The 18,241-nt window shown below is 42.4% G+C and overlaps 1 protein-coding gene across 4 annotated transcripts in view; it reads left to right on the top strand.

Moving 5' to 3' along the window:
* The first annotated feature begins 1,975 nt into the window (after positions 1–1,975).
* The window catches only part of LOC137355313 (cGMP-dependent protein kinase 2), a 63,157-nt gene continuing 46,891 nt past the window's right edge, over positions 1,976–18,241 (top strand). For 3 of the 4 annotated variants that reach the window (XM_068020302.1, XM_068020300.1, XM_068020304.1), the window contains exons 1-9: positions 1,976–2,169; positions 7,815–8,319; positions 9,351–9,517; positions 11,727–11,840; positions 13,320–13,425; positions 13,999–14,062; positions 15,169–15,246; positions 16,140–16,234; positions 18,099–18,167. In XM_068020302.1, the coding sequence (XP_067876403.1) occupies positions 7,850–8,319; positions 9,351–9,517; positions 11,727–11,840; positions 13,320–13,425; positions 13,999–14,062; positions 15,169–15,246; positions 16,140–16,234; positions 18,099–18,167 (1,163 nt within the window). In that variant the 5' untranslated portion in view covers positions 1,976–2,169; positions 7,815–7,849. The remainder of the gene's footprint in view (positions 2,170–7,814; positions 8,320–9,350; positions 9,518–11,726; positions 11,841–13,319; positions 13,426–13,998; positions 14,063–15,168; positions 15,247–16,139; positions 16,235–18,098; positions 18,168–18,241) is intronic. The other variant, XM_068020301.1, reaches the window with a different exon arrangement.

Raw genomic sequence — 18,241 nt, 5'->3', positions numbered from 1 at the left:
ACAATACAGAAATTGATTGAGTTATTTGAGGAAGTGATGAAGAGGAAGTTATTTGAGGAAGTGATAGGGCAGTGGATGTTATCTATATGGACTTCAGTAAAGCCTTTGACAAGGTCCCTCATGGCAGACTGGTACAAAAGGTGAAGTCACAAATGGATCAGAGGTGAGCTGGCAAGATGGATACAGAACTGGCTCGGTCATAGAAGACAGAGGGTGCTTTTCTGAATGGAGGGATGTGACTAGTGGTGTTCTGCAGGGATCAGTGCTGGGACCTTTGCTGTTTGTAGTATATATAAATGATTTGGAGGAAAATGTAGCTGGTCTGATTAGTAAGTTTGCGGACGACACAAAGGTTGGTGGAGTTGCGGATAGTGATGAGGATTGTCAGAGGATACAGCAGGATATAGATCGGTTGGAGACTTGGGCGGAGAAATGGCAGATGGAGTTTAATCCAGACAAATGTGAGGTAATGCATTTTGGAAGGTCTAATGCAAGTGGGAAGTATACAGTAAATGGCAGAACCCTTAGGAGTATTGACGGGCAGAGAGATCTGGGCGACAGGTCCACAGGTCACTGAAAGTGGCAACGCAGATGGATAAGGTAGTCAAGAAGGCATATGGCATGCTTGCCTTCCTCATTTGGGACATAGAGTATAAAAATAGGCAAGTCATGTTGCAGCTGTACAGAACTTTAGTCAGGCCACACTGAGAATATTGCGTGCAATTCTGGTCGCCACACTACCAGAAGGACGTGGAGGCTTTGGAGAGGGTACAGAAGAGGTTTACCAGGATGTTGCCTGGTCTGGAGGGCATTAGCTATGAGGAGAGGTTGGATAAACTTGGATTGTTTTCACTGGAACGACGGAGGTGGAGGGGCAACATGATAGAGGTTTACAAAGTTATAAGCGGCATGGGCAGAGTGGACAGTCAGAAGCTTTTTCCCAGGGTGGAAGAGTCAGTTACTGGGGGACATAGGTTTAAGGTGAGAGGGGCAACGTTTAGAGGGGATGTGCGAGGCAAGTTCTTTACACAGAGGGTGGTGAGTGCCTGGAACTTGCTGCCAGGGGAGGTGGTGGAAGCAGGTACGATAGCGACGTTTAAGAGGCATCTTGACAAATACATGAATAGGATGGGAATAGAGGGATATGGACCCCGGAAGTGCAGAAGGTTTTAGTTTAGGCAGGCATCAAGATCCGCGCAGGCTTGGAGGGCTGAATGGCCTGTGCCTATGCTGTACTGTTCTTTGAAATTGGCCATTCGGCCCAACCACTTCATGCTGGTGTTCGTCCTTCACATGAGCTGTGTGCCCACCATGTTTCCATATCCCCCTTTCCTGTTACCACCTATCTCACCTGTTCTTAACATGACTTCTGGTTCTTTTGTCTATTATTATAAATCTGTGTCCTCGGGTTAACTACATTTCGGAGTTTTGCATCATCTGCAAAGTGTGAAATTCTGCACTGAATCCACAAGTCTAGGTCACTAATATATATCAGAAAGAGCAGTGTTTCCAATCCTGACCCCTGGGGAACACCACTATTCCAAACAATGGGGCTCAGCTGTCACATCATTTTGCTTTAAAAAAAAATCCCTTTAGATGTAAATAATGATTTATTATTGATATATTTACAGTTACCGCCTTGGTTTAAAGCACTCAGCATCTCCTTCCCTCCCCTTTCCCCCTCACCGAATTCCCACTCTCACCGAATTCCCGTTGCCCACTTTGTGCACCAGATAGTCCCAGTTCCCTTGTTCTCCTGAAGACCTTTCCTTTGCTAATTAAAGAAGTTGGATCTGGAATGCCGCTGTTGCTTTCAGAGATTCGGCAGATTAGTTTTCCGATTTGAATATTTTTTCCCCACCCGTTGTCCTAATCCGCTAGAGGGAAGCGGTGAGCTGGCAATTCAGCCCCCAGACTGTGGCACCTGAGATTGCCAGTCATCTCTGTTTGCTAGTGTCACTCTGAGCTCCTTTCACTGGGCGATTGGTCCTCCCCAAGACACCAGCGAGAGTCAGAGAGACAAAACACCATCGTCCTGTTGCTGCTGCAGTGGGAGGACACGACTTCTGCATCACTTCGCTCTGCTACACTTGGATCCAGAAAACAGCAGCTTTCAGGCATGAATATTAGTGAAACCTCAACAGACTGACACCAGTCAGCATCACATCAGTGAGTTACCCGTGTAAACGCTAAAACCGTAAACGGAACTGAATGTTTCCATCCCATGAGATTCTACTTTCATTATTTTTATATAAATACATTTTCTTGAAAGATAAGACCCGTTAACTTAATGCTGGAGGGTGGTGGTGGGGGGGGGGGGGGGGGGGGGAGATAAATATTTAAACGAGCACCTCGGGAGGGGGAAATAATCTTCACTTGTTACATGAGGAAGAGAGATTTCATTACAATTTGTCGATTTCTTTGCAAGAAACTGTGCATTTCGCTGGATCGCCTTTAAACAAGTTCCTTAAACGGTTTCCTGATGAAACGTTGTTTCAAAATCACAGTTTATAAACTAATCTTTGAGTTTATCGGCGAGTTATTCATTTCAATCTATCTCCTTAGCTGCTGCTCTGAGTTGCTGCCTCTTGTACTTTGTTGTCATTTCTGGTAAATGTAGCAATTCCTCTCTCCCACTTGTGTTCAAGATTCGAGAATCAGACCAAGATTTGATCTGCTTGCTGCAGATGTATAATATATTTTGTTATCATTTGTCTCTCGGTTCCAAAAAACAAGTTTTACGTGAATTAAATTGTGATTTACAGTTAAATAGTTTTGTGAAGGATTGTGTCATTAATTTTCTGTATCTTTATCTTTCCTTTGTGTTCCATTTCTTCCTGGTGTGAATGCGTGTCAGCATTAAAGTAACAAGATTTCAACAGAAACTGTTTAACTGTGTACTTTATAAACAAAGAACCAAATGCAGACTTGCAGTCAATCTGTGACACAAAAAAGGGAGAGCAGTCTTTTTCTCTCCGTTTATAGTTTATTCAACAGAAAAATAAGAACAAAGAACAAAGAACAGTACAGCACAGGAACAGGCCATTTGGCCCTCCAAGCCTGCGCCGATCTTGATGCCTGCCTAAACTAAAACCTTCTGCACTTCCGGGGTCCATATCCCTCTATTCCCATCCTATTCATGTTTTTGTCAAGATGCCTCTTAAACGTCTCTATCATACCTGCTTCCACCACCTCCCCCGGCAGCAAGTTCCAGGCACTCACCACCCTCTTGTGTAAAGAACTTGCCTCGCACATCCCCTCTAAACTTTGCCCCTCGCACCTTAAACCTATGTCCCCTAGTAACTGACTTTTCCACCCTGGGAAAAAGCTTCTGACTATCCACTCTGTCCATGCCACTCATAACTTTGTAAACCTCTATCATGTCGCCCCACCACCTCCGTCGTTCCAGTGAAAACAATCCGAGTTTTTCCAACCTCTCCTCATAGCTAATGCCCTCCAGACCAGGCAACATCCTGGTAAGCCTCCTCTGTACCCTCTCCAAAGCCTCCACGTCCTTCTGGTAGTGTGGCGACCAGAATTGCACGCAATATTCTAAGTGTGGCCTAACTAAGGTTCTGTACAACTGCAACATGACTTGCCAATTTTTATACTCTATGCCCCGACCGATGAAGGCAGGCATGCCATATGCCTTCTTGACTACCTTATCCACCTGCGTTGCCACTTTCAGTGACCTGTGGACCTGTACGCCCAGATCTCTCTGCCTGTCAATACTGCTAAGGGTTCTGCCATTTACTGTATACCTCCCACCTGCATTAGACCTTCCAAAATGCATTACCTCACATTTGTCCGGATTAAACTCCATCTGCCATTTCTCCGCCCAAGTCTCCCACCGATCTATATCCTGCTGTATCCTCTGACAATCCTCATCACTATCCGCAACTCCACCAACCTTTGTGTCGTCCGCAAACTTACTAATCAGACCAGCTACATTTTCCTCCAAATCATTTATGTATACTACAAACAGCAAAGGTCCCAGCACTGATCCCTGCGGAACACCACTAGTCACAGCCCTCCATTCAGAAAAACACCCATCCACTGTTACCCTCTGTCTTCTGTGACTGAGCCAATTCAGTATCCATCTTGCCAGCTCACCTCTGATCCCAAAGACTAAGACTAAGCGCAAAGACTAAGGTTTTTATTTATCATTTTAGTTCACTGTTCCCCCACCCCCACTCCTATTTCTCTCTTATATCCCATCCCTATTTCTGAATTCTGCGGCCTCTGGACAGTTCTATGCATTAGGGCACTGCTGCTCAGAGGCAGACTGGGAATTCTTGGGGCCCAGGATATTCAGCGCCCCTATACACCCTCTCCATCCTCCACCCTCCTTTCCCCCTCCCCCATCATCCTCACCTTCCATCCTCTCAATCCTCCACTCCCCCTCAATGCCCTCCCTTCACCTCCCCTCCCCTCCCCAGCATCTTCCCCTACCATCGTTCCCCCTCCATCTTGACCCTCCTCCCTCCATCTGCCACCTCCATATTGGTCTCCAGTCTGATGTTGCATCTTTGTTAAAATCAGAAACCGTGTTGTTACCACTTTCCATCAAACAGATGGTGTTGGGGCCACTCATCAAAGCAGAATAGAGTAACTCAGTAACTGGCAAGTGTACCAGAAGCTGGAGACACTCCCCTGTCCCCTGTGGAAGGTCAGTTTGAATTTGCACCAAGTGCAGTATAACTCTGTACTAGAAGTTCCCTCTGTCAGTGGATAATGGGATGTATCATTCTGGAGTTTGTATTAAAAGTGTTTTCACAAACTGTCAGCACCTTCTGAAGGGAGACATGGTCAGTGTCATTTCCTCATCTTCCTATGGGGTGCAGCTGACAGGTTGATGAATTTTGGTGTGGTCTATTTATTGAGTTACACATTGGAGTAATTAGACTAAATGGTGTCTGTGTCTATGTAAACTCCCCCTCTCTAATCTCATTTTCCTACTGTTTCCTCATACTAAATATTCTTCAAATGTTTATCTAGCTCCCCTTTAAACGCTGTGATATCTGAGCTGCAATATTGTGCTAACAGACATTCGAATGACACTTTGTCTGAAAAATGTCCTTTAAACTGCCCCCACTACTAATTTATTTCCCGCCTTTTGTTGCTGAATCTATAAACCTTTCACCATTTATCTGCTGAAACCCTTTCGTAGATGTTTCTCTTTGTTGCCTCTTAACCTTCGCTCATTTGAATACTTTGTTTTTGGAGTCTCATCAGAAAGGTATCTGTCAATATGTGTTACACCTTTTCCATGATTCTTATATTGGATCCAACCTCAAATACCTGAAAGTATTCAGCACTTGTGACTAAAATAATGCCTGGTACAGATTTATCTTCACACCTTGTTTTTATGTTCACTGCCCTTGTGTATCAACCCCACAATCGCATTTTCCCATTTAATGGCTTTATTTACTTGCAACCCTACTTTTAACAAATTTTATATCACCATCCCTAGGTCTCTCTATTCTCTATTCCTTTGAAAATCATACTATTTATGTATAATTTAATCTTCAGTTCTTTTTTCCTGTTATCTACATCAGGCTATTTTTTGCCCCCGACCAGTCCACTTTCCTAACCTATCAAGTATCTCCTGTGGCTTCCTCTATTCTTCCTCACAGTTTGCTTGGTCCCCTAATTTGGTATCATCTGCAAAGGGTGATATTCCAGCCAAACCCATGCTCAAAACATTTATGTTTATGAATTGTGCATGGTCCCTGGCAGATGCCACAAACTACATCTTGCCAATTTGACAATTATCCATTCACTCCATCTCTCTGCTTTTTATCTTTCAACCATCCCACTATCCAACCCACCTTGGGTCTTAATCTTCATCATAAGCCTCTTACGTTGTACTTGATCATGATTTTTTGAATGTTTATTTCTATATCTATTGTATCCTCTTTGACCATAAAGCCTAGTAATTGTCCCAAAGGTTTTCATGCTTTGATTTATCTTGATCTCCCCTGATAGTTCAGTCTTGAAGCAAAGTCCACAGCAGAGCTGGGCCAAAGAAACCAGTTCATCTCCGTGTTCTGTGCTGAGATAAAGTCAGCTTTAGCTCCTAGAGGATGGATAGGAGATGATGAAACCAAGATTGCTGCTTCATGTTGCTACCCAGTGACCACGGCTGCAAAATAATCGTGAATATGTGGTGCGGAATGAATCAGGTTTGGCTGTAAAGGCCTTTTGGTCAAACAGTTGGTCCACGCTTTCACTCTTGGCTGAATCATGAGGAGTAATTCTCGTAAATGAGCTCCCAGGGGGTGGCCCGATGCCTGTGGAATTGGAATGGAACATGAGCAAAAAATCAGAAAGGTGGCAAAGAGGAAGAAAAAAGAATTACCTAAGTTTTTGGTCACAATATCTTCCATTAGGTAAATTTGTGCTGAGGTTTACCAAAGAGCCAGGGAGAGGACAGTCTGGAAGCTGAGCCAGGTGTCTTTGGGATTGATTTTCCTCTTCAATGGGATGAAAGCTCATCGTAAAGTCGGGCAACACCCAAAATCTTTGTTCTAGCCCACCTTATTTTTTCTTCTGCTCCCTGCCCCTACACATCTCCAATTTCCTCCTCCTTTTCTGAAGACACCTCTCATGCTCAAGTACTTGTGTCCACAGCCGGCGAGCCCTTTATTCCAATGGTTGAAGGGATACAGGAATTGTATAAATGTTACCATATTGGTTTAAGCTCACCTGCTGATTTACCATAATACTAAAAACTGAAAGCATTCCACGTGTTGCAAAATAAACCCAGCATGTAAAAATTTGATACAATTTGTGTTATCTGAAGAGGAGTTTTATTGCACATTTCCTCAGTAAGGGGAAATTCCAGCTCTGAATATTTGACTTAGTGCAGGATGTACAGAATTAGTTTATTTCTTGTGTGCTTGTTGGATGCCTCCTGTTTCCTTATTATTCCTACTGGTAATAAAGTAATAAAACTGTAAATAAACAATGTGAGGAGGTTATTTCGACTGGAAATATTTAGCAAACATCATTTTGATGTTCCAGCCATCTGTCTGATTCATGACATTAGGGCTGGACCAATTATAAAGAAAAATAATTTGTGGATGATCATTGTACAGATTAATAACTTTGAAGACACTTATGTGTTTCAATCATTTTTTTTCTGCAGGTTTAAATAGTTACTGTTTCAATTGCCTAAACAGCTAATGGTGTCAGCCATGATCCAGTTGATAGTGCTCCTGTCTCTGAGTTTGGAAATTGTAGGTTCAAGTCTCACTCCAGAACATTGAGCACAAGAATCCAGGCTGACCCTCCCTGTGCAATACTGAGGGAGTGCTACAGTGTCAGAGGTGCCATCACATCAGATGAGCTGTTAAACTGAGCCCCTTGTCTGCCCTCAGAGGTGGATGTAAAAGATCCCACAGCACAATTATGTAAAAGAGCAAGGGAGTTTTCCCCTGTGTTCTGGGACCAATATTTATCCTTCATTCAAATCATTAAAACAGATGATCTGGTCATTAACACATTGCTGTTTGTGGGAGCTTGCTGTGCGCAAATTGGCTGCCGTATTTCCTGATTTACAACAGATCAGCAACTCAGCTTGTGTGAACAATGGCGAGGAACATACATCCCATCATTCCACTAAGCTGTGCCCTGGGGATATTGGACAAGGAAAAATTTTGCACCTGTTTTGAAATCTCATTGTTTATTCAGTGTTATTTTCAGATAAAATCCGTGCAAAGAGCTGATTGTTTATGGAACAGAAAATAGTTATTAAAGAGCTTCAAACAACAGCAACTCAGCAATCTGTGTTGTAAATGGTTTTCTTTCAGCAGTCTGGCCGGGAGAGTGTGGAGAGGTGTTTGGGATGATTTATATCTACACAATGGGAAACGGTTCTGTAAAAGCGTCGAAACCTCAGGAGACGATCTCTCCCCCCAGCCTGACGGGTCCCTCCTTGGAGATCTTAGAGAAGCTCAGAAGGAAGATTCACAGCTTGGAGGAAGAATTGAAGAAGAAGGATGATCAACTGAAGCAAAAGTCAGAGAAAATAAAGTCCCTGGAGAAAGAACTGAAAGGGAAACTTTCTCAAATCGACAAACTTCAGGATGCTATCGGATACAACACAACTTCTGTGTCCCTCTCTGTCAGCCAACACAAGAAACTAGTCAGTGTCATAAACGAGGGGCCAAAGCGGTTTGCACAGGTTGCAACAGAGATTCACCGACGTCTCAAGGCCAAAGAGGGAGTGTCTGCGGAACCAACCTCCTGGAACTATTACTGTCACAATGTTCAGAAGTTCTCCATTGAGCAGATTCGAGTGCGGAAAGACTCCAGGTGAGAAAGTAAAACCTCACTACCCTTAGAAACATAGGGTGACTAGTTCCCCACAGCAGTGTGGGGGGATACTTAACTCCCCGCCCCCCCACCAGTTAAAAATCTACCCCACTCACTTATAAACCCCGCCCCCCTTATAACCCTGCCGCACATGTAAACCCCACCCACAAATAATAAAAACGTCCGCCCTGCTTATAACCTCACTCCACTAGTAAACCTTGTCGGTTGTCAGCTCACTCGAGTCCTACAAAGGGGAGTTCACCCCAGAGTCCCGGCCAACATTCATCCCTCAACCAACATCATGAAAGCACACTAACCGATCTGTCATTTCTCTGTTTGCTGTTTGTGGGAGTTTGCTGTATGCAAATTTGTTGCCGTGTTTCCTGCATTACAATAGTGACTACACTTCAAAATGTACTTCATTGGCTGTAAAGTGCTTTGGGACTTCCTGTGGTCGTGAATCACTGTAGAAAAGAAAAAGGAACAAGTAACTTGTATTTCTATAAAGTCCTGACACCACCTCAGAATGTGCCAAAGTGTTTTACAGCCAATGTGATACCCAACATTCAGTCAACGCATTTGTGAATGACAAAAGTTGGGTTCATTCATTCTGGGAATGTAACGCATGGGCACCATGAGGATGATTGATATGACAGGTTTATAGCAATGACTAACTTCCTTCCCCACTTTGGTATGAGTTGGAAATGAACCCAGACCTCACATGCTACCAGAGAGTCGAGGAAGGGCAGACAGAGTACATCACCACCTTGCTGCTACCTGTCATAATCCTACTGGAGACCTGAGAACAAGTCTTCAGCTCACTCTCTAAGCTGGGAAAGTGACTCAAGAACGGAAAAAGGGGAAATGGAATTAATTTCCCCTGTCAAACTAAGAGAGATGTTGGAAACTAAAGATCAACCTAACAAAATATTGTCGGCCAAACATTTGAGCAATGTGTTAAAGTGATCTTTCCAGTGATGAGTAAGAAACTGAAGTGTTGCTGATAATCATAATAACAATATATTTGGCAGCTTAAAGAAACTGATTACAGATGCAATAATGCACAATGACTTCCTGAAAAAGCTGGAGTCCCAGCACGTGCGGGAGATTGTGGAGTGTATGTATGAGAGATGCTACCAGAAAACAGACCTCGTCATTCAGGAGGGAGAAGCAGGAAATCATCTCTATGTTCTGGCAGGTGCGTTCAAATGTATTGGCGTCTGACCAATTTGAGTGTGCACCCAGTCACAAGCTGGCAACATACATGAGGAAAAGTGAAAATGTTCCAGTTCACGTGATAGAAACCAGTAACCGCTCAGTCTGTGTTCCTTCATAAACAACAGCTCACAGTTCAGTACACTAAGTCAGGGAAGTGAGAAAATATTGCGATAAAGGGAACAGAAATTCCCCTTTATGAGAGTTCAAAGCTTGTAATTCTATAGATTCTAGTCAAGCTTCATTGACCCTTTTGATTTTGTTCCTCTATTATAGTAATAGATCCGAATCTTTTTCTCTTTCACGGGATGTGGGCATCACTGGCTAGGCTAGCATTTATTGCCCGTCCCTAAAATGTGCTGCCCCTTCCCCCCTTTCCCCCTTCCCCCTTTCCCCCTTCCCCCCTTTCCCCCTTCCCCCTTCCCTTTCCCTGTCCGCCACTTCCCCTTTCCTCCTTTCCCCTTTTCCTATCTCCTTTCCCCTTTCTCCCTTTCCCTTGAATAAGTAGGCATAGAGATCGACTGTCCAGTTAGTATGTAGTTTGCCAAGTGCATGTTTACTGTCCAATTTAGGACTGAGTACTTTCTAAAAACTGCTATTTTATGCTATTTGATATGAAAAAAATGAGGCTGCTTCCCAGTTGTGAATGTAAAACATTTCAATGTGGCAAAGACTATTGTACTAGTGGCAACAGATGAATGCACTAAATAGTGATTGAAGTACATCTGAGTGTTGACCTGGAACCTCTTCTAGTCAGTATGCAGCTGTCTGAGAGCTGCTCCATCCATTAAATACTGGAGAAGATGCATCAGTTTAACAATGCTACAGCCTCATTAAAATCAGGCCAATAAGAATTATAGAAAGTGCGCTCTGTGTAGTCTTTTATAACTTATTAACAGCGACTCTGGAAACATAGAATTCCCGTCACAAGAGTGTAGCTATCCTTGTACATGTTAGAATAATTTTTTAAAATGCTTCTCAGAATGTGGTAACTTTGTCAGCTTGTTTATAAACAACAGTTATCATACCCTGAAAATACTTAAAGGATCATTGAATAGGATCATTAGGGGAACGAAGAGGCCATTCATCCCCTCAGACCTGCCGCAGCATTCAATCAGATCATAGCTGATTTGCATGTCATCTCCATTTACCCAACTTTTCTCCATATCCCTTAATACCCGTGCTAATAAAAATCTGTCCCACTCAGTCTTGGAAGTTGTAAATGTCCCCAAGCATCCACAGCCTTTTGGGGCAGAGAGTTCCAGACTACCACTATCTTTTGTGTGAAAAAGTGCTCCCTGATTTTGCTCCTGAACATCCTAACTTTAAGTTTAAGATGATGTATCCCTTTTTCTGGATCCAAGGATCCTGATTCTACCTGCTTCTTTATCTTATTGAGCACACTGTGTGTACACTGAGTGTACATCAGGGAAGACACGGTGCGGTAATGGGCACATGGTCCCTTTAATTTCCAATGTGTTTTCACACCAATGTTACTCCTGTATATTAAAGCAGGAAATGAATCTGTAGAAAAAAAATATTTAGAGGTCTTTCTCGAGAAAAGAGAAGACTGACGGGTAACCTGATAGAGGTTTTTAAGATTGTGAAAGAGTTTGATAGAGCAGACATCGAGAAGATGTTTCCACTTGTGGGCGAGACCAGAACAAGGAGCCATCAATAAAAGATAGTCACTAACAAATCCAGTAGGAAATTCAGGGGAATCTTCTTTACCCAGAGAGTGGTAAGAATGTGGAACTCACTACCACAAGATAGTCGAGGTGAATAGCAGAGATACATTTAAAGGGAAGCTAGATAAATGCATGAGGGTGAAAGAAATAGAAGGATATGCTGCTAGTGTGAGATGAAGAGGGATGAGAGGAGGCTTGAGTAGGGCATAAACACCTGCATGGACCTGATGGGCAGAATAGCCTGTTTCTGTGTTGTATGATACTCATTGTATCGTCATGCATCATGTCATTATTTTTTGACAAGAATAATGACTTTCTAATATTGCCAGGATGTGATGATGTGAATACAAAATGCTATAATAAAGTCAAATGGAAATACTCCTCCAATCATGGGGTTTACACTTCCAGTTTCGCCTTTAAACTCAGTGTTGTGTATCAGTGCTGAGAACAGGTGACTGTAACTATTGTTTACCGTGTGAATAAATTTTAACTATACTTTTAAAGATGGAGTTTTGGAAGTTATGCAGAATGGCAAGCTACTGGGACAAATGCAACCTGGGACAGTATTCGGGGAGCTTGCAATCCTCTACAACTGCAAAAGGACTGCTACGGTCAAAGGTAACAATAGCTGCTCTCTGTGCATATATCATTCTGACACTCCATTTGTCTCTGCCTGTAGGTTCACGACTGACCTATTATTGTGCACTGAATACTGGTGGGGTGTGGGGGAGCAGCAAGGTGGTGCTGATCTGAGCTTTTTTAGTGGATGACTTCAAATTCAGCACCAAAAATCCAAACTGAAATTGTTTGGGAAGCTAAAGAACTGATCCCAGTCTCCACAGCTAGTGTTTTGTGTGTGTCTTTGTGAGATGGTGTGTGATTTGTGTGTGTGTAATTGGGTGATGGTGTGTGATGGGGTGTGATTATTTTTTTATTCATACATGGGATGTGGGTGTCGCTGGCCAGGCCAGCATTTATTGCCCATCCCTAATTGCCCTTGAGAAGGTGGTGGTGAGCTGCCTTCTTGAACCGCTGCAGTCCATGTGGGGTAGGAACACCCACAGTGCTGTTAGGAAGGGAGTTCCAGGATTTTGACCCAGCAACAGTGATGGAACGGCAATATAGTTCCAAGTCAGGATGGTCTGTGACTTGGAGGGGAACTTGCAGGTGGTGGTGTTCCCATGTATCTGCTGCCCTTGTCCTTCTAGTTGGTAGAGGTCGCAGGTTTGGAAGGTGCTGTCTAAGGAGCCTTGGTGCATTGCTGCAGTGCACCTTGTAGATGGTACACACTGCTGCCACTGTGCGTCGGTGGTGAAGGGAGTGAATGTTTGTGGATGGTGTGTCAATCAAGCGGGCTGCTTTGTCCTGGATGGTGTCGAGCTTCTTGTGATTGGGTGATGGTGTGTGATAGGGTGATGGTATGTGCATGAGATTGTTTGTGTGTGATGCGTGTGATTTGTTTGGAAGTGTTGCCAGGGAATATTCAAGCTGAGGTACCTCAAATACATCATGGTGGCGTTTGACAATGACAACATTAAGCTTGATATTTCAAATGGTTTCCAAGAGCAAGGCACATGGAATTATTTGAAGATTGATGCAGACTAGAGAGTCCTAAACATACCTGGATGTTTATTTAAATATCCCCATACATAGTGCTTATTCTTCATTAGCAACACTCCACAGTGATCCATTGTCACACTCTGAGCTTTCCTGGCTGTCATCGCAGCCGAATTCTCCAAACCAAGGTCACAAATTGCACCCCCAGCCTTGGTTGCCTTCTCTAAGAGAGTTCTGCCTGTCCTCGAGCAGAATCCTGGATGGAGCATTGAGAGGCAGAGGAACACTCCATCTTGCTATGAAGGACTACCTAGCTGAAGAGGTCTTTCCTGTGCCTTTAGGTCTCTGGACAGAGAGACAAGATGCCTTGAGATGGTGGTGGGAGGTAAATAGTGAGATGTATGAATACCCATTTCACAGTTTTATTGCTGAAGACCATGATCGTGAGATGCTAATAGTACAAAAATGAAACCATAATCCCATAGATTTGACTTGAACATTTAAAAGTGTAACTGGTCCAGTGCTGTGTTTGTTCTTCAGCTGTGACAGAGTCTTGGATTTGGGTTCTGGATCGTCAGGTTTTCCAGAGCATCATGATGGAGACAGCACAGGCGAGGAACAAGAAATATTTCAACTTCCTCAGCAGGTAAGAACTCCGAGCCTCTGACTGCTTTAGGCATCTGTCTGGGACACCTACAACTTGAAATCCACGGATGCCGTGGAACCAGTGTGTGCACAGATTGGGTGCTGGCCATCCCACTGCTAAACTGGTAGACATTGTGCCCATTTTACACCCGAAAAACAGCTGCAATGCATAAAGAGCTATGCTCTTTCTTTTGTGGCCTTTGAAATGGGCAATAAGTTATTTTCAGTAACAAGTATTGTAATTCATTGGTATGAACTGAAGGCAGACAACTGAGGGAAACTACAAAGAAAATGCTGTCTCGTTTTCAAATCAGCCCCAGCTTTCACAATATCTACTCAAAAATATCTCTGCTGTTTCCTAATTTCCATCTCTTGGTCACCTCATTCACAGGGCAACACAATCAACATCTCCAAATAGAGAGCAAATGTTGCATTTCATGTGTTGTGTTCATACACAGAGCTCAAGGAATTCAGAGCTCATTGTTAGTATGTTGGTGTTGAAAGTCAGTGCAGGTGTGGAATAGTTTTCCATGTGACGGAGCAGTTTAAAAAAAATTGTGTTTTTTTTACTCAGCGTTTCCCTGCTAAAGGATTTGCCTGAAGAGAAATTGTCCAAGATTGTAGATTGCCTAGAAGTTGTGAGTATTTTTTAAAATCACAGCAATGTCTTTCTCCAAATGACATACCTTTAGGAACTCATTTAACTGCCTACAGAACTCAGTGCATTTATATTTCCTGTATATTTCATTTTCCTTCCTTTTTAACATTGGGTATTTCAAGGGATAATGTGATGGTAGGTCAGTGATCTGAGTTTTTAAAAGGCAAAGTACGATTTTATTCATGGACATTGAAAGGATAAAGACAAAATAGCAGAGAGAAATGTAAGTGTAATATAAAAATAGGAACTTCACTGTTCCTTCACATGTCAAACACACAGGTTATCAAAAAAAAACCCACAATTCTTTGGGTTTGAATCTCAGGGGATGTTGTATTGTTGTCTTCAAAGCTGCAAAGTGAACTTTTAGAGCATGCAAACAGTTACTATTGGGAGGAAAGTGCTACTATTTTGATTGTTGCTGTAAGGGTTTTTTTTGTGATGTTAAAAACTATTGAGATTCTCATATTGCTAGTGGGGCACCAGAAGAACAAAGGTCGAGCACAGTGTGTGACCTCCAAGCGCTCCTCCCCGTTTTTACTGAACCAGCATTTCACTGACTCTTGTTGGTGTGCCAATCGAAAAGTACCACTTTGTTTGCACCTCTGTCGCGCACCACAAATCGTCATGTCTGTTTATACCACTTACAGCAGTAGCATCATACACCTACAGCCAATGGCAGAGCATGATTATAAAAGTGCCTTCAATGTCAAGCCAACAAAATGGTACTTACAGCTTGACTTGATAAGAGATTTGAATAATACCTGTAGCTCCCGCTGGATGAATCATGTTAAGAGATTACACAAGGCAAAGTGACAATATGTTCAGGAAAACCCTCTTGATAGAAGGAGCAAAGAGCAGTAGATGTCCACTCCCTGCTGTAGTCACTGTGTTTGGTTTTGAAATGATGTGGAAAAGACTAGTAGGATAGAAAACAACACAAATAAAACAAATGAAGTTCTGCCATTGATCTAACATTGGCTTCCCACCTATCAGTCAGAAGTTTATTATTCTAATTATTTGGCTATTAGTTTTTAAAGTCTATTGTCAATGGCTGATCCCAGTGTGTAATCTCTCCATATCTTATAGGATTATTATGATAAAGGAGATTATATAATTCGTGAAGGAGAGCAAGGCAACACATTCTTCATTATTGCAAAAGGAAAGGTAAGAAGATTATTTATGTTTATAAACCTAGTTCTGGAATGTAGAAAGAAGTCTATTGTTGTTTTCACTATTTTAATAGTAATATCCCATGGGTCTTCTGACAGATTTGTAAAGATTTTTCTTTGATTGAAGAGCTCTTTACACTTAGAAGTTGAAATCACATTTTGCAATGTTAGTAGTCAATGATTGAACTCCTCCTGCATGTCAGTTTGGCCCAGTGGGTAGCACTCTTGTCTCTGAGTTAGAAAGTCATGGGTCTAAATCCCATTCTCGGGCTTGAGCTCATAATCTAGGCTCATTCTTTGGTGCAGGAGAGAGGGAGATTCCTGCATCCCTGGAGGTTGAGGCTTTACCTCCAGGGGAGTTCTTCCTGGTGTCCTGGCCAATATTTAACCTTCAGCCAACATCACAAGAACAATTACCTGGTCATTGTCATATTGTTGTTTTATGGGAGTTTGCAGTACACAAACCGGCTGTCATGATTCCTCTATTACAACAGTGACTACACTTCAAAAGTACTTCATTGGCTGTAAGGTATTTTTGGATGTTCTGAGTTTATGAAAGGCGCTATAGAAATGCATGTTCTTTCTTTTGGGATAGATGTTAAGATGACCTGGTGGGTGTAAATAAGAGCAAGGACATGTCTTGGTTAACATTCTTCCCTAATCCAGGCCAAGATAAACAGATTGACTGTTTATACATTCCATTGTTTTTTTGGGGCAGTCTTGCTGTGCTTACATTGGCTGTAATGTGTGTAAATATAATAGTGACCAGTAATCCCTTGGATATGAAGTGCTTTATGATGTCCTAGGGATATGATAAACGCAAGTGGTTTCTTTTCATCCCTGTTTTAACATTTAAATCGCTCACATAGTTTTATTGATCTGGTACAGGTCCGTGTGACACAAACAAGAGAGGGCGATGAAGACCTACAAGAAATCAAGACATTAAGAGCAGGAGAATACTTTGGAGAGAAAGCTTTAATTAGGTACAGAATTGTGGAGTGCACAAAATGACACCAACCTCGTTACTAGAAGAGAGCAGATAGCAAATGACACTTTAATCAGAGCAAGGGCCTCTGTTCCAGAACATCTGTTACTTTCCTTCATTGTATAGGTTGTGGGAGCCCATAAAATCCTCCTGTTATATTGGACTAACTGCCATATCAGCTGTTGTAGAGATAGTTAAGGCCATAGAAGCAGTGTTTACACGGTGCACTGTCAAGACTGTTAATTAGCCGAGCAATCCTTGCACTATTCACCAAGAGGAAGATGAAAAGATACAAAACTGACTACACCACCCTGCCAGACTGTTAAGCAGCCTTCCACTACTTTCTCCACAGACCATTTACCAAGGGAAAAGTGCAAAAACACAAAACCACAGCAACATATTGTAAGAATGTTTAGGTTCTGTTGTATAACAGGAGCCTTCAAGCTGCTAGTTATTGTCTTGGGTTATCCGATATGCTGGTATGTCACATGTCACACAACACTTCCAGTTATAACAGGAAATACCACTTCACAAAATGCCTTAGTTTGAAAGAAGTATAACAAAGTGAAAATAAATTTAAAGCCAAAGAACCAGGGAAAAAGGGAGAAATCACAACAAAAGTAGACACACAGTTTTAACAAGAGGCTCCATTGTCCTTTGAGAATCCCAGTTCGCCCACTCGTTGAGACTTTGCAATCACTGATACCTCTGATTGTAAACTCACTCATCCACTGCTGACAACAGCCCCACTGATTGAAGCTCCCCTGTCACAGGGCACATGGACAATGCACAGGAAAGGTTTCTTCACCTACTGGGACGTGTTTGGTATGAGGAGCCCATCGGGAACATCAGGAATCGACAGGTGCTAAATAAATCGAACAACCAGAGTTTCAGGCATAATAGTAATAAAAGCAAAATACTGCGGATGCTGGAAATCTGAAATAAAAACAAGAAATGCTGGAACCACTCAGCAGGTCTGGCAGCATCTGTGGAGCGAGAAGCAGAGTTAACGTTTCAGGTCAGTGACCTGAAGAAGTTCCGAAGAAGGGTCACTGACCTGAAACGTTAACTCTGCTTCTCTCTGCACAGATGCTGCCAGATCTGCTGAGTATTTCCAGCATTTCTTGTTTTTATTTCAGAGTTTCAGGCAACAACACTGCGACACAAAAGAAATGCTCCTGATTTGAGCTGTTTAAATGCTGATATCTTTGGGGAGTCTGGCTATGATTAGCCAAATGAAAGGTTGGGAGGTTTATTGAGAGTTCATTCAATTGCAATGATGAAACAGTGTGTCACTGACCCCTTTGACTGTGCCTGCCATCCTCTCCCCTCTCTCTTTCTCTTTGTACCTCTCCTTCACTCGCATGCAGAAAGCAAGCTCTTTATTATTTAGTATACCAGAGTTCAGTATTTGATTAACTACAGATATAATTCTAGAGTTTATTTTTTGACTAACGAAAAAGGAATTCTTAAATCATATCAAATTAAATGGGGCAACATTGCAAGTTTCCTGAGTGTTACCATAGATAAGTTAGATCTTTCATTTGCGTGGTTTTTATGTTGCTACTGAGTCTGTGAAGCAAAAGGATAAGCTTTCAGTTTGGATTTGAAATGAATACTTTATCAGGTTTAGGTATCGAGTCTGTATTGCTGCTAGTTTTCTGACTGCATTGGTAGCATTTTTGAAATAATATTTTAAAATCTATTAACTGGTGATGTGTAACGAGTTTATTTTAGGAGAAAAAAGTAATATCTTAACTCTGGAAGAGAGAGCACAATGATAGAATGGTTCAGTCAGGAGAATGGTTCAGCTCTGATTTGATTTTGCTTTGGAATTTTCAACCTCTTCTTTCCTTACACAGTGAGGACCTACGTTCTGCAAACATAATCGCGGATGAAGATGATACCCAGTGCTTGGTAATAGATCGCGAGTAAGTTGTCCCTGTAGAGTGAGCTTTCCACTAATGTGTGCTCTTTGGTGTAGTGGAATTTTGGAAGCTATTTT

This window comes from Heterodontus francisci, chromosome 42, assembly GCF_036365525.1.
Source record: "Heterodontus francisci isolate sHetFra1 chromosome 42, sHetFra1.hap1, whole genome shotgun sequence".
NCBI lineage: Eukaryota > Metazoa > Chordata > Chondrichthyes > Heterodontiformes > Heterodontidae > Heterodontus > Heterodontus francisci.
The sequence above is the reverse complement of the archived record's forward strand: the minus strand, read 5'-3'. Positions and strand labels throughout refer to the sequence as shown.